Source organism: Electrophorus electricus, chromosome 1, assembly GCF_013358815.1.
Source record: "Electrophorus electricus isolate fEleEle1 chromosome 1, fEleEle1.pri, whole genome shotgun sequence".
Lineage (NCBI taxonomy): Eukaryota > Metazoa > Chordata > Actinopteri > Gymnotiformes > Gymnotidae > Electrophorus > Electrophorus electricus.
Genome location: NC_049535.1, coordinates 12,880,817 through 12,896,660, shown reverse-complemented (window position 1 = coordinate 12,896,660; position 15,844 = coordinate 12,880,817). Strand labels below are relative to the sequence as shown.

General features: G+C 40.3%; 1 protein-coding gene across 6 annotated transcripts in view; it reads right to left on the bottom strand.

The window, feature by feature from the left end:
* Positions 1-3,316: 3,316 nt before the first annotated feature.
* col18a1b (collagen type XVIII alpha 1 chain b) overlaps positions 3,317-15,844 on the bottom strand; it is a 39,104-nt gene continuing 26,576 nt past the window's right edge. For 5 of the 6 annotated variants that reach the window (XM_027020167.2, XM_027020166.2, XM_035534386.1 and 2 more), the window contains 26 exons: positions 15,383-15,526; positions 15,175-15,240; positions 15,070-15,096; positions 14,891-14,989; positions 14,735-14,770; positions 14,567-14,644; positions 13,099-13,131; positions 12,917-12,952; positions 11,158-11,217; positions 10,965-11,042; positions 10,804-10,839; positions 10,574-10,627; positions 10,382-10,462; positions 10,223-10,291; positions 10,006-10,033; positions 9,866-9,919; positions 9,664-9,698; positions 9,467-9,580; positions 9,211-9,367; positions 8,989-9,053; positions 8,368-8,496; positions 8,231-8,263; positions 7,582-8,004; positions 7,026-7,223; positions 3,630-3,745; positions 3,317-3,537 (listed from right to left, as the gene is read on the bottom strand). In XM_027020167.2, coding sequence (XP_026875968.2) covers positions 3,336-3,537; positions 3,630-3,745; positions 7,026-7,223; positions 7,582-8,004; positions 8,231-8,263; positions 8,368-8,496; positions 8,989-9,053; positions 9,211-9,367; positions 9,467-9,580; positions 9,664-9,698; positions 9,866-9,919; positions 10,006-10,033; positions 10,223-10,291; positions 10,382-10,462; positions 10,574-10,627; positions 10,804-10,839; positions 10,965-11,042; positions 11,158-11,217; positions 12,917-12,952; positions 13,099-13,131; positions 14,567-14,644; positions 14,735-14,770; positions 14,891-14,989; positions 15,070-15,096; positions 15,175-15,240; positions 15,383-15,526 — 2,451 coding nt within the window. In that variant the 3' untranslated portion in view covers positions 3,317-3,335. The remainder of the gene's footprint in view (positions 3,538-3,629; positions 3,746-7,025; positions 7,224-7,581; positions 8,005-8,230; positions 8,264-8,367; positions 8,497-8,988; positions 9,054-9,210; positions 9,368-9,466; positions 9,581-9,663; positions 9,699-9,865; positions 9,920-10,005; positions 10,034-10,222; positions 10,292-10,381; positions 10,463-10,573; positions 10,628-10,803; positions 10,840-10,964; positions 11,043-11,157; positions 11,218-12,916; positions 12,953-13,098; positions 13,132-14,566; positions 14,645-14,734; positions 14,771-14,890; positions 14,990-15,069; positions 15,097-15,174; positions 15,241-15,382; positions 15,527-15,844) is intronic. The other variant, XM_027020164.2, reaches the window with a different exon arrangement.

The window sequence follows — 15,844 nt, the reverse complement described above, 5'->3', positions numbered from 1 at the left end:
GGAAATGTATAGAATTGGAAAAAAAACAACTATTTCTTAAATTTATGGCATTTATCTGTCGCTTTTATCCAAAGCTACTTACAAATATGACTGAGTACAACTTGAGCAAATGAGGGTTAAGGGTCTTGCTCAGGGCACCAACAGTGGTCATTTGGCAACCTTCCAATTCCAAGTCAAGTACCTTAACCACTGAGCTACCACTGCCCTAAATGAGTTCTCTGATTTTGTTTGCATGTTAATCCGGATCTTTTGACGCAGGGACTACCCGGAACAGAGGAGCAGGGTAGATCACATCTTAATGGTAAAGAACATGGAATTAAACTAAGCTAAATATTTTATGCAGTCTGAACTGTACATTGTACTGCTGTTGGGTTGCTGTTATGCAATGCTGAACAAGCAGTTTAATGTCTGAACATTTGCATCTTCATTGCAGAGATGGGTGCTTAGATGTTTTTATAATTTTTTGTAGGTATCTGAGATGATTTATATGTATATATTTCAAAACATTCAATTAAGTTACCATTTGAGTTACAATTAAAGGCCTACTAGAGTGTATATAGTGTACTTTGGAGCACCAGTGTTAACATTACCACCTATAATTAAAAGGTACAGTACTTGGGTCATTACGGTTGTGTGTTCTAGTTTCCAAAACTAATGTGTAACACACAAAGTGCCTCTGGATTTCTGCATCTGGGGATGTTTGGATATTTATAGTAATATGACTTTAAAAATGAGTTTGAATAAACACAACTGAGGCACTTCATATGTTTCCTTTACTTTGTAATAGATACTGCATATTATTGTATGTCAGGCAAAATACTGATCATAAGGAAAACATTCAGAATTTTGCACTTTAGACACCTTTGATTTTTATTTTGAATTTTTATTTTTATTTTTAACCGTACTTTTAAAGTGAGCATAATGTTCTGGTACATTTTACAAACTGAATATTTGCTATAAAATCATACACTGAAAACTAGAAAATGTAATTATTTGTTTTGAATTTATAATTTTTTTTTTAGATCTGAATTTGTAAGTATCTAATAAATCTTTAGGAATGATAAAAGATTTCACTAAAGTTATAGTTCATTAACAGGATATTGAGAGCTAATTGTAACTTAATCTCTGCCTATGGCAACTGTAACATTATTGTCTGTCTACAGACAAAAGTTCTGTTCTTGAAATTGAAAATAATTTATTTGAAACATACTCATCTATTAAGCACATTTTCTTTCAATTGTGCTCCAAGTGTACAGAAATGTGTGATGGCTTTTGTCTGTTGTAATGCACAATAACTGGAAATTAAATTAGTTAACCCTGATCATTTCTTTAATGTATCACACTTGTAATGCAAGAAACTGTGAGCTCAAAGGAATAGAAGGCACTCTTTGACAAGTAGGCAAACATACAATGTTTCATAATCTGTTGGAAGAGCATTACTCAGTGAACAGCTTCAAGTGTAATTGTTTAGCAGCATAATAAATAAAAATACATATTTTAGAGATTCTCATTGTTTATTAGTTTCATAAAAATTACAGTACATATGATATACAAATGGCTTCCAGGTTTGTTGTGGTCATAATCCATTAGAAGTGTACTGTAGTTCAGTAGACTCAACAATATTGGCAATTGACCAGTAAACTCTTGTACTTAAAGCTTTCTACTGTTAAACTTGTGTTCAAAATAAATATAAATCTAAAAAAAAAAAAAAAAGGCTTAAGTGGAAAAGTACAGAAATGAAGAATTGTTACACAGATATGGTCAAAAATAATTTTGACACAGATGCAAAACAAGTGTTAATTAACATTAAAAAAACATGTATTTCTTACACTAATTATAGACCATTTGGGTGCAGTTGTAATGAACTAAGTGCATATATAATTCAGTGAAGCTTGAGACCTTAAAAGGCCCATGTCTTTGGTCTGGTTTGTGAAGGCACCTTAAAAATTCCACCTTAATGAACTTAGTTTTAAATGCATCATCTACTGCATTTAGCTCTAAAAAGAAATTGATTTATAAAGAGAATTCTTTACTAGTTGAACTGGTGGTAACTGGTGGTCAAACAACCTGGAAATGAATCATATACTAAAGAGGGTGGAATGTGGGCTGGAATGTGGGCTATCTACTACTATGGTTATGCTCTTTGGCAAGGAGCTTGTGTGGTTGAACTGGTATTCGGGGACCAAATTGTAGCCTCGCCTGAGAGTTTTCTGTAAGATAAATAAAAAATGGTACAGATTTGTACAGTTTTAAGCAAACCTAACAAGCATTTCCCTCATTCAGCCTTGTTTAACTTTGTGGAGTAAGATGAAGGAGTCGAGAATCTCCCGTTTATTTTTATAGGGATTATATGGTTTGTTGTGACTGAGTCAAAGGTACTGAAACTAGGGACAGATCTAATTTTGTGTCCTTCCCATAGTTAAATCTAATTACTTTTCCACACAATGGTTTACTTTTTTTTTTTTTAACTCAAGGGTTAAATAAAAATATGTAGACATTGAGTCCTCCATAGGTACTGAAGTCCTGAGGTAAAGATTTTTACCAGATAGTTTTTGGAATGTAAACCTACAGCCACACTGCACCTTTGTGTTTGACTGCCCACCCCTAATTTCTGCATATTTAGAATTTTTGTAATGTTATATATTTACTAACCTCTCTATTAAAATCTCCTACCTTGTACCTAGACTTACAGGTCACTTTATTAGCTACACCTGTATAATAGGTACATTTTAGCTACACTTGTTTAATAGGTACAAGTCTACAACTACAGATTGGAGATCCCGCTACCCCATTTCAAACCAACCATTTTCTGACTATGATTTGGGTGGTGGACTATTCCCATCACAACATTAAGATGGTAGCTGTGGGAATACATTCAGGGGTATACTGTAGTGGCTAACAATGCTGCCTTACCTGTGGGGGACTAGGGTTCAAACCCCATCTGGGCAAGTGCTCTATGCTGAACCAATAAGAGTCCTTGGACAAGACTCCTAACACTACACTCTCCTGCTCCTGTGATATGCTTGAAATTGTAAGCTGCTATGGATAAGTGTCTACTGTGCTCAAAAACTGAAGAGCTGTATGCACTGGGCATGGACTCACTACTTATACACCTACACAGAGTTAGTAATAAACTGGCTGGTTTGTGTACCCTCAATCCCAAAGGTGTGAGTATTTGTTGGAAATTAAGATTTTGTTTTCACTACTGGAGTACAGGAGAGTACTACTGGAGTACTGTACATTAACAGGAAGTCATGGCTTTGAACCATGTGTGTGTGTATATTGTTCTTCTGAGGCAGCTGTAAAGGAACCCCCCCCCCCCCCCCAAGCTTTCATTAGGCAATGTAGCTGTTCTCCACACACAGCACAACGTAGGAACTGGAGCAGCTGCGTGCAGTCTGCTGGAGAAGGCGGCCGTTTCGGAGAGAGGAGGCCATGCCAGTGACGGCATGGTTGTTGGTCCGCCATGCTTCGCAGTAGCTGTCTGTCTGCCGGAGCCCGGCGACGCATGAACCGTGCCACACCAGCTTCTCTGGCCTGCGAGAAAAGATGGCAGTAAGAACAGAAACTCCAGCCTGGGACAAAGGTGCTCAGGGAAAGGTCTCTGAAGAGTGAAGGTTAAGACTCGCCATGCGTCGTCTTCAAGGACATCTCGGCCGTCGAATGAGTAGATCCGTGTGTTCTCTCTCATCCGGCCGTCTGAGGCATTAAAGATGGACTCCCAGTTGCTGAATACCTCCTCATCCTGGAGGAAGAAGATACAGAAACATCAGTGATATAGAAAATGTCAGTGACTCAATATTTATATACAGTTATGTGCAAAATATTAGCAGTGTGTTTAAAACAACTGAGAAAAAGCTCAAATCCTCATAATAGCATTTATTTCTATATACACAAAGGCACTGGGAGCACTGCACATTCAATTCCAAATGAAAACATGAACAACATATGAATTTTTAAACTGAAAATGAAGAAAAAGTATAATAGGCTGTTCCAAAAAATTGCATTGTCTTCATTTTCATTTACAAACTGAAAGTTGTTTACAGATTTAGCTTTTCTGTTGATCACTGAACTAATATTTAGTTGTATTTCTGATAACTGCTTTACATCTGTGTGGCATGGAGGCAACGAACATCTGACACCTGGAAACAGATATTCCAGCCCAAGCTGACTGGACTACATTCCACAGTTCTTCTGCATTCTTGGGTTTTGCATCAAAAACAGCATTTGTGATGTCACTCCACAAATTCACAATCGGATTGGGGTATTCACATAACATCAGCCTTGTTGGTCTGGAACCAGGATGTTGCTCGCTTGCTGGTGTGTTTGGGGTCATTGTCCTGCTGAAACACCCATTTCAAGGGCATTTCTTCTTCAGCATAAAGCAACATGACCTCTTCCAGAATTTTGATATATTCAAACTGCTCCGTGGTGCCTGATATGCTATAAATGGGACAGACTCCAAAGTATGAGAAACATCCCCAAACCATTATGCTTGCACCTGCATGTTTTACAGTCTTCACAGTGTACTGTGGTTTGAATTCAGTGTTTATGGGTCATCTCACAAGCTGTCTGGGGCCTTTAAGAACAATAGAATAAAATAGAATGTTGCGCCACTTCTCTTTAGGCTAGTCAGTGTGTTCTTTGGCAAACTGTAACCTTTTCAGCACGTCTTTTTTTTCAGCAATAGTACTTTACGAGGATTTCTTGCAAATAGTTTGGCTTCACATAGGTATCTTCTGATTGTTGCAGTACTCACAGGTAACTGAAGATCTTCTTTGATTTTCCTGGAGCTGATCATTGGATGCTTCTTTGCCATTCTTATTATTCTATGATCTACGCGGGTGGGAGTATTTATTTTCCTACCACATGTTTCTGGTTTTGTTTGCCATTTTAAAGCATTTGAGATCATTTTAGCTGAGCAGCCAATTATTTTCTGCACTTCTTTATGTTTTCACCTCTCCAATCAACTTCTTGATCAAAGTTCTTTCTCTTTCGGTACAAAGTCTGGAATGACCCATTTTACTTCACTGAGCAAGGGCTAAAACCACCAGGTACATTTGCTGCCCTCCTTTAAATAAGGGCCATAATTGAGACCTGTTTCTTCATAGAATGAATGACCTCACTAATTGAACTCCACACTGCTATTAATTTGAACATGCCAGTTCATTAAATGAGTCAATGACACCCAATTAGCAGCATGCATTGTCGTGACTGTTGATTCTATTGGTTGCCCACTATTCGGCTGCACCTAGTCATGAATTTTTTTCCCCATGTTATATTATCTTTTCTGCCAAAATCAGTAATTAAATACATTAGCGATGTTAGACTGCTATTATTTTGCACATAACTGTGTGTGTGTGTGTATATATACACACACACACACACACACACACACACACACACACAGAGCTCTGGAAAAAAATGAGACCACTCCAATTTTTTCTTACATGAGCCATTCCATTCAGGTGTTTGTTGCATTCCTTCACAGACACACCTCATTCTACTTAGGTGATCACCTTAACAAAATCCTATTCTAACGAGCAACAGTATAAAAACCACTGCTGTTGTCATCACTATCCCCTTGTTATAGAACCAGCTAGATGGGAAAAGCAGTGCTAGCGCTACCCAAAAAGTATATGTAATCAAAATACAGCTACAGACCATGCCAAAAGAGTTAAAAAGCAAGGGTATTAATGGGGAAAAGAAGGGTTCAGTTGTAGCTTTTCTGGCAGAAGGATACAGTGAGCATTAGGTTGCTTCTATCTTGAAAATTTCAAAGACTACAGTTAATAAGACCAAGGTCAAGGAGCAAACACATGGGACAACAACAGCTACAGACTGGCAGAGGGTGAAAACGACTCTACGGACTGCGATGAGCGCCACCTCATTCGAATGTCACTTAACCGTAAGATGACTTCAAGTGACCTACAAAAAGAATGGCATGCAACAGCTGGGGTGAGTTGCACAGCGAGGACGGTTCAGGAGGCATTGCTGAATTCGTGCAAAGCTAGAAAAAAGCCCCTCTTCAATGAGAAACAAAGAAGAGCCAGACTGAAGTTTGTGAAAGACCATAAAGATTATGCCGTAGAGGACTGGAGTAAGGTCTTCTCTGATGAGTGCAATTTTCAGCTTTGTCCAACACCTGGTCATGTAATGGTTAGACGGAGACCTGGAGAGGCCTACAAGCCAGAGTGTCTCGCACCCACTGTAAAATTTGGTGCAGGATCGGTGATGGTCTAGGGGTGTTTCAGCAAGGCTGGAATCGGGCAGATTTATCTTTGTGAAGGACACATGAATCAAGCCACTTACAAAACTGTGCTGGAAGAAAACTTGCTTCCTTCTGCTCTGCAAATGTTCCCCAACTCTGATTTTTAATTTTTTTCCAACAGGCCAATGCTCTGTCACAGCCAGGTCAATCAAAGTGTGGATGAGGAACCACCAGATCAAGACCCTATCATGGCCAGCTCAATCTCCAGACCTGAACCCCACTGAAAACCTCTAGAATTTGATCAAGAGGAAGATGGATGGTCACAAGCCATTAAACAAAGCCGAGCTCTTGGAATTTCTGTGCCAGGAGTGGTGTAAAGATACCCAACAGCAATGTGAAGGACTGGTGAAAAACATGCCAAGAGGCTTGAAAACTGATTAAAAATCAGGGTTATTCCACCAAATATTGATTTCTTGACTTATCCCAAGTTGAAATATTAGTACTGTGTTGTTTATAAATGAATATGAGCTTGTTTTCTTTGCATTATTTGTGGTCTGAAGCTTCTGTAACTGTTTTATTTTGACCATTAGTCATTTTCATTAAAAAGCATGCTCTAAAATAAATAAAATATTTTTATCTGGACTTTGGAAGAAATGTTGCAAGTAGTTTATAGAATAAAACAAAACTGCTCAGCCTGGTCAAACCCATCAATTAGAAACTAGAGAAACTCATAATTTTGTAGTCTCATTTTTTTCTGGAGCTGTATATAATAAATACATGTACTTTAGTCTGGATGAATGGAGGTGACAAACACCTTCAAGTTAACAACAGGGATGTGATGGCGGTCATTTCTGTGCACTATACTGTGGAGGTCCTGGAGCTGAGAGGAGAGGAAGGCTCTGAACGTGCTTTTAAACCCAGCAGCTTGAGCCTGGAGGAAGCACTGGTGATCGACCCCTCGAATCCCCTGCATGTCTCCCTTTTTAGGGGAGTTGAGGGCGATGAGGTGCAACTACAGAGAAAAAAAATCAAAGGTCACAATGTTTGCAAAAGTACTTCTATAGATAATTATTTCCAAGGCTTTAAAATATCCATTTTATATAAAAAATGTTTTGTAACCTGTACCTGGAAAATTGTGCATTTGACAGAAAATTATTTTGGGAAATGCAAACTTTACTGGAATAATGCATAAGATGATTAAACATGTTCTTCTAATAAAACAATAATATTTCCACTTTATAATTCTACTTTACTCTGATACAAATAATTGTCTTTTTTTATGTTTTTTTTTCCATGAAATATCTAATCTCTCACAAGGTCTGTTCAGCAGAGAGGAAGCAGAGGAAGTAATGGTACGATACGGTACTGACCGCTGGGCCGGAGGAGTGTGTGTGGGTGGGTGCCCGGGCTTCTGGAGCTATGGGCCGGTGTACTGGTGTGACGTAGTATCGTGACCCTGAATGGTATGCGTGTCTGCCATGAGGCTGGTGGGGCTGGTGTCTGGGCTCAGGCTCAGCTGAACCAGCTGGGGCAGGGTAACGAGGGTCCAAGTATCGTGAGTCTGAGTACCGTGGGCCTGAGTACTGGGGATCTGAATGTCGCGGGTCTGTTGGCAGAGGATGTCTCAGATCGGTGGAGTATCGTAGGTCATATGGAGGGTGGCGGTCTGGATCAGGCAGCTCGGGCTGCTGTCCTTCAGGCACTGGGGAAAGTCTTGGGGGAGGGGCTATAACGGAGGAGTCTGGAGAATAAAGCACATCCGGCGGGGGTTCCACCACTGCTATATGACTGTCCTATAGAGGGATACAGAGGGATACAAAGCTATATCATTGTCCTATGGAGGGATACAGAGGAATACAGAGGGATACAAAGCAATATCACTGTCCTATGGAGGGATCCAGAGGGATACAAAGACTGAGGGGCGTGGATGTGCTGCACTCTGGAAAGACTTCTGTCCAGGATTAACTACCATATTCTACAAGTTTAATGCAAGAAAATAAATATTGGTCTTAAACTCACCACAGGGCTTGGGAAAGGTGTATATTCTCCCAGCTGAAATAGTCCAATAAAAACACAGTGAAGTGGGACACATGCAGCTTGGAGACAATGACACAGAAATAGTCGATCATACTACTGTTGGAAGTGTGGTGTCATACCATGACTTTCCGGACACCATCCCGCACTCTGACATAGAAGTCCGTGTTGTCTATGACATAGACTAACGTGCCTTCTGGATGGTGTCGAGTTGCAGTAGCCATTGTGTCAAAAGACCTCATCACCATGACCTGAAGTGATGAAAATGAGGTTAAAGAACAAAGTCTGAAAGTGCAGGGAAATAAACAATACCACTATAATAAAATCCGTAATAAATAGGAATTTGATCATTAACTAATTAACCAAAAAGTTTTATCTAAATGAAGAAACTATCTAATAGTTTATTGACTGCTAATATATTTTATATTCAGTAAATTCTATCATTCAAAATTTGATTAATTTGTAAATCAGCTGGCACAGGGTGGAGCTGTGGTTTCTCTACACTATAAATGACAACTATCATGCACAGTTATACAAGAAAATGTATATCATTAATACCACTATACAATTATATAAATATTAACAATCACTGCCAAGTGTTAGGTAATGATAATCTTTTATCTTTTGTTTTTAAATTCATTTAAAAAACCTTTAACCTATGTATCGGGTAATGATTAAATAGCTTTATATAAATATTTATTTATGGCCAGTTTTTATAAGATGGTAAAGAGAAATTAACTTACCCCAAATGATTGTCCAGGAATTCCAGGGAGACCAGGAGGTCCAGGAGGTCCAGGGATATTGATTGCTAAACATTACACATGTGTTACTATGAACTGTGATTATAATAGTCTAATGTTATTGGCAGTTGTATATGATATACATACAGTATGCATAACTAGAACAATCTAAATGTATTACTTCTAGAATCCAGAGTATTAGCAATGTGTTTCTGTGCTTCTCACATTGTGAAGGTCTGTGTGCTCCTGGACCTGCTGGTCCCGGTGGTCCAGGTGGTCCAGCAGGACCTGGAGTTCCTGGTCGACCAGGATAACCAATTCCTGGAGGTCCAGGATGCCCTGGAGGCCCTGGAGGTCCAGCAACTGATTCTCCTCTAGGGCCCTATTTAGCAGAGCAAACCTTAGGTGTAACTGACGGGTAAGGTAACTTTTATTCACTGGACATGCGTGAGGTCATGTGACAGTTCACACAAAGTCTTACCGGAGGTCCTGGACTTCCGAGTCGACCTTCTCCTGGTCCATAATGGGGACTGTACTGACCACCTCCTGGCTCTCCTTTCTGCCCCTTAGAGCCTTGTTCACCCTTCCATTCATTCTTCGACAACATGTTAACGTTAGTCAGTAGTGTGTGTATATATATATAAGATTTATTAGTCAGTTTGGTTGGCATCTACTTACCTTTAGTGCATAAATGTCAAAACTGCTAGTCAGTCCTGTGACATTTAAAAGAAAAAAAAATCATGTCAGTAGATTTTGACAGGACTATTAGGAAAGCCTGGTATTTATATAGCTGCCTGCAGTAGAACTGGAAAACTCACTCTACTTTCATGAGAGGCTTAAAGCTCAGGGCTGCAGTGTTGTGTTGTTTTTTAACCTGTACCTGGCAAACCCGGTATGCCCGGAGCACCTCTCTCACCCTTCTCTCCTTTACTGCCTGTAAGAAAAATATTTAATACTCCTATTATCCCCAGCTGGAATGTGTACACCTAATGTGATGACCAATTTGACAGTCAAACCTACCATAGTGAAGTCTGGAATCATCATACCCCTAAAAAAAAAAGGTGTCTTAATACAGTGTCACAGAGTGTTCAGCTCTTCTCTTATTAAGTTAATTTTGCAACATTTGGATACAACCAAAATATATGCAGCTCCAGTATAACACTAACATGTATAACCAATTGCACAAGTAGAGGATACTTTCCTGTCTATGCAGTATCACGTTGTTAGTCATACTGACCCTGCTCACAGGTACTACAGGTCCTGGAGGTCCAGGAGGGCCTGGAGGTCCAGGTGGACCTGGGCGTCCCTAAAAACAACCATAAATCCCTATCAGCTCTAACAAGATGTGACATACCAGTGTTTGTCTGAGAACATACTGCAGTTACTCAATAATTACCGGATATCCATATCTGTGTCCACCTGGTCCAAATCCTGAATCTCCTTTTTCTCCCTTATTTCCATTTAGTCCTGGACGACCCTAGAATTACCAGTAGTAGTAGGTAAACCTTTAGTAAAAGGTACTAAAGGTAAACATTTTAATATTATCCACTAATAATACAATGCAGTGCTCATGTGCTGATGTACTCACCGGTCTTCCTGGTATTCCTATTTCTCCCATTGGCCCTGGAGGACCTTGTGGACCCTGGATGGAAACAACAGAAAATAAATCATGGTTTTCTACTGGACTGAACTATCAACACAATTAATTATAAAATGATTAAGTGAAGTAATTAATATACAGGATAAATACTATTTTCTTAGTGTGTATATAGTTTTTTTGTGTGTAATATTCTTTTAAATGGCATAGACAAAACATACTGAAGGTCCCACTGGTCCTGGAGGTCCAGGTTCACCCTTGTAAAAAAGAGATCAATAAGCAAAATTACCATGAGAAATTCTACTGTAAATGCCAACATGGTTATTTTGCCTTATGCTACATCTTATGCTGCATGCTTAGTCAAGGTTTGAGGGAACATCACCAGTTTTCCAGTCCATCCATCAATGTAAATGGGACTTCCAGATGGGCCAAGGAGCTGACCTGGCTCACCCTTCTGACCCTAAACAGAATGGATCCAGGAAGTGAGAGAGAAACCACTGCCTTCAAGTTCAGGTTTACTTGATTTCTTCACATGAATTTTGCCATTTAAAGTATGTTTAAGATATATAATATACCTTAACAGATTCACCTGGTAACCCTGGGATCCCTTGGTCACCTTTGGGTCCAACTGGACCCTGGAAAAGCATAATACTGGTTTAAATTGATTGAAAATGTAAATAGAAAACAATTAATAGTCTATATGTAGGCAGACAGTAGGTAGGCATGTGTCTGAAACTACAGCCTAATAAGTCACTGTGTCTAATTTTTTTTATTTGATCATTTATCTAATTTATGAGTTATTTAATTTTTAATCAGTTTCTATTTATTATTCAAGAGAATATTATTTAAAACGGATGCAAACGTTTTATTAGCTTTGACACAAGTGCTATGTTTGAATGTCCTGCTGGCAAACCACTTACTTAATTCTTAAAATAGTTTTGATGCCACTTATTTATTATTATATAGGTATAAAGGCCCCCAGCTCAGACTTGCTGCCTTCACCATTTCAGGATTCTGGGGTAGGCAGGGATTTGCAGTGCTGGTTGATCCTATTGCTCAAGTGAACCAGTGAGACAGACATGAGCTACATAACACAGCAATTGCGAGCAACCCTATCTTGGATTAGGTGGAAAGGAATGTGGAGAATTGTAATCAAACAGAGTGTGTGAAGTGGCTCCTCCAGATGAATTAAACACACTTGCATTGCAAGACTGTCTTCTGTGCTGAAAGTGACAGTGATCAATGAAGGTTACAGACCTCCTGCAGTTCATTCTGGAGGGCACGCGGAAGTTACTAATATACCCAATTAGCTTTGGGGGAAACTCTACTGGCCAATGCACTGTCAGGACATTGAGTTGCACAGCCTCTGCTGTGACCCCTGCACTACTGAGAAAGGATGGACCCACCAGGCACACACTGTGATGGGGCACACAGCAGGCACACAGCAGCTGATGGGAGCTTCCATGGATCACATGGAGCTGGATATTTTGGGACCCTTTACCACTACACATGCTGAAATCCACTTTGCCTCAGTAGTAATCTACTAGTCATCAAGTAGAGCAGGGCAAATGTGGACCCCAATGACAGCATCACTACCATCAGTGAGAACCAAGTGGAAAAAAATGTTTCAGACCCCTGCAGAGTTGTACAGTGCCAGGGCCAGAGTTTCAGGGAACGGGTATATTGGTGAGGTTTGCTAGTGGCTAAGGATGAAAAAGACAAGCACCATTGCACTTGCAAGTACAGAGCAACAGCACAGTGAAGTGATTCGATTGGGCCTCCCACATAGCACTCATCCACTGATATTAGTGATTGGGACTGCCAACTGCATCTGGGCTTGTGGAAGATCCTGAGCTGTATGAGAAGGCTGATGTTGAATATCTGCACCAAAATAGCACTGCTAGACTCTAGTTCCCACCTGGTGTGACGACTATACTCCTGGAGACCAAGATTGGGTCTACTGCCTGACTGCCAAGAGAAATGGCAAGGTGCTGACTACTGATCATGGTGGTGGCATGAAGGCACTTTGTGCTTGATTTGGTGGTTGGGACCTGTTGTGGACTGACTGACTCTACTATGGTATCTTGATGATATTCAAATGAAAAGGTTTCTTACTGGAGATCACACATTTGCTACATACCAGAGTGTGGTCCTTTGTGCATTTGTGTCACTGTGGCTACATCCCTAACCTGCCAAACTATTATCCTGAGCTCTGACAAATAACACCAAGCTACAGCTAAATTGTAGAGACTTAATTTGGACCCTAGCAGAACCCGCTAAATTGTTATTTTAGAACAGTCACTACAAATATGTTCAGTCCAAATCAAAACTTACAGGCAATCCTGCTTGCCCTGGATCACCAGGCTCACCCTGGGAAGGATACAGTATACATTTTATACGCATGGCATAGTTAACCTTACATAGTACCATTCACTATTACAATAATCCACCAATATATGATTGCACAAAAATGTATATTGATTAAAGATGAAAAAAGCATCATTATTAATGTTTGCCTTTAGTCCATGGATTCCATCTGCTCTGCCATCCTAAAATGAAAAATGATACATAAATCTATGATGTGTGTTTATAGAACAAAGGAGTCATACCAGGGTTTGTTTTAATCGAAGCAAAGTCTGAGTGCACCCTAACTGACCCTACTGAAGGGGCTAGGCAGTCAAGTATCAAGGTGTGCAACACTGAATCATATACTTTCTTAGAATCAGAGCACACAACACTTAGGTTGGTCTGTCTGGGTTTGGAGTCTTGCTGGACAACATTGTCTGTTAGAAGGTGGTGCTGTGAGCCTCTGGTGTTGTTACCATTTTGGTGCTCTGCTTTGTGATCTCTTAACCACTGAGCACTGGTGTAATGTGTTACTTCATTTTCCCACATGCTCTTCCAGCACTGTTTCTGTTCTGGTTTGATCCACAGTCAGGGTTCTGTTGCTCAGTAAATGAGGGGATACTTTGGTTCTATGGAGAAGTGGGCATTCACTCTTTTGGTCACTCCTTCTTTTGTGTATCTCTGTAGTCTTGATACCAGTGCTATTAGCCTTTGTTTAGCAGACTTCAGGCCATACATAACTATTTATCTCTTCCATAGCCAGGCACCGTCTTTGATCTTTATGCCCTTCTGGAGGTCTATAGGCTTGCTGACTTCCATCCACATTGGCTTTATCTTGGTTTCCAGCCTTTGCTTCCAAGAGGCACAGCGGTGTGGGCCTGATGTTTGTATTTTCTATCTTCTATCTATGACTAATGCAGCAGCAGTTTGTTGGTTCCAGTTGTACCATTGTGGTTATGGCAGCATACTGTCTGAGGGTAGTTTGCCATTAAGTTGAGGGCACATACAGTGTTGGCTGACAGTAGTTGTTTAAGTCACGACCAACTTCTGCAAGTTGGGTCACACAATGTGTGCTTTGTCCACTTTGGTGTTCTTGTGAAATCTGGCTTTTCTTTGCAAGTATAGTAGCAGTAGTTGCTGTAATTAAGACAATGGCAATTTCTCTTTATTACATCAATTTCTAGTTTTAAAAGGAGGCATCATTTGACGATGATGGAGGCACTGGATGACTAGTTGCTTGTCTGATTGTGGCTCAAGGCCTTCTCCTCATCCATATATCCCTCATGCAATGGCAAACCAGTATTTTGGCAGTTACCTAATAGACTAAACCTGTTTAACTCATAACACTAGAAACGGCATTATCGTCTGCATTATCTCTTGAAATAGGCAGGTGAGGGTTAACTTCCAGTCCGTGGAGAAACCTGACTCTAAATTGTTGGTAGAAGTTTGGTAGCAATAAGCACAATAAAAGCTTAAAAGCATGTTGGGAACACTTACAGTTCCAGAGTGTGGGAAACACAAGAGTGTAGGAAACACAAAAATGTTCCATGAAAAAACAAAGAAAGTGAAAAACAGGTATAGGTTGCTTTGAAATATTTGGAAGTGACAGCCATGATCCATGAAAATGTCTAAACTTACAGTGCTGTAGATCACAGGTCCTGGAGGGCCAGGAAGTCCTGGGGCCCCAGGGGGACCTCCAGGTTGGCCAGGCTCACCCTAAAACACACATACAAATTCAGAGAGCTGCTTAAATCAGAATGCCCCAGATTCATTATGGACCATGATAATAAAGCAGTGATCACTTACCCGGTCACCTTTCACCCCTTTTTTGCCTGGTTGTCCCTGCAATATGATTGAGACAGGAGCAAGAAAATCTTCTTATGTAATTATTATGTTGCAATGACTTATCAGGCTAATTGGTATGCTCAGTGCAGAGACAGATCTGTGAATAATGTAACCCACTGGTGGTCCTTGGAAGCCATCGAGTCCAGGAATTCCACTTTGACCTTCGGGACCCTCCCTGCCTTTCTCACCTGGGGTTCCAGGTAAGCCTGTCACACCCTGAAAGTTGGAGATGACAAGACAGTGTTGTGTTTATAGTGGTTTTATTTGCATTCATACTCATGTGCCGTGCAACTCACCGGCAATCCAGGAATTCCTTGTGGACCCTGGAGAGGTAATTACAAAGTAATTATAATGATGTCACTTCCAAGGTGAAGGAGAATTATATAACTCAAATAAGTTACCTGTGGGCCCTGAGGCCCCATCACACCAGGAGCATACTGAATAACAAGTTCAGACTCCTCTCCACTCTGAACACACACACACACACACACACACACACAGTGGACAGTTATGGAGGCCTCTCTGAAAAGCACTTTTAATATGCCAAAATAAAAATAAAATTACTGAACCTTCATATGTATATTAAAAGGCAGTTTTTTATTAACTCACACTTTTATTAACTCTGATGATGGGTCCAGGGGGTCCAGGAGGTCCAGGAGGCCCTTGAGGTCCCCTGGGGCCCATAGGTCCAGGTAGACCTGCCCGGCCCACCTGTCCTGGATCTCCTTGTAGCCCTGCAGTGCCTTCTGGACCCTACAGGGGAAACACAGAGGAAATGCTAAACTGTGCAGGAGTGTCTCAAAACAAGGGCGGTGAAACACTCTGAATTACTTTGAAAAAAAGTTTTTTTTTTTCTGTTCTGTCATGAGAATGAGAATGACATGATTAAAGGCTGATGGTCTTTGTTTGTGTCTGGTAGCATGTGGGTTAACACAGTGCTAAGCAAACACATGCATCATTCAGGGTCATCATGTCTTTTATATATATATATTAGGAAAATGTGTATTACGCAGTGTATGGACGTAATGGGCTCTAATGTAATGTAACACACATGGCAGTAGTGAGCTATAA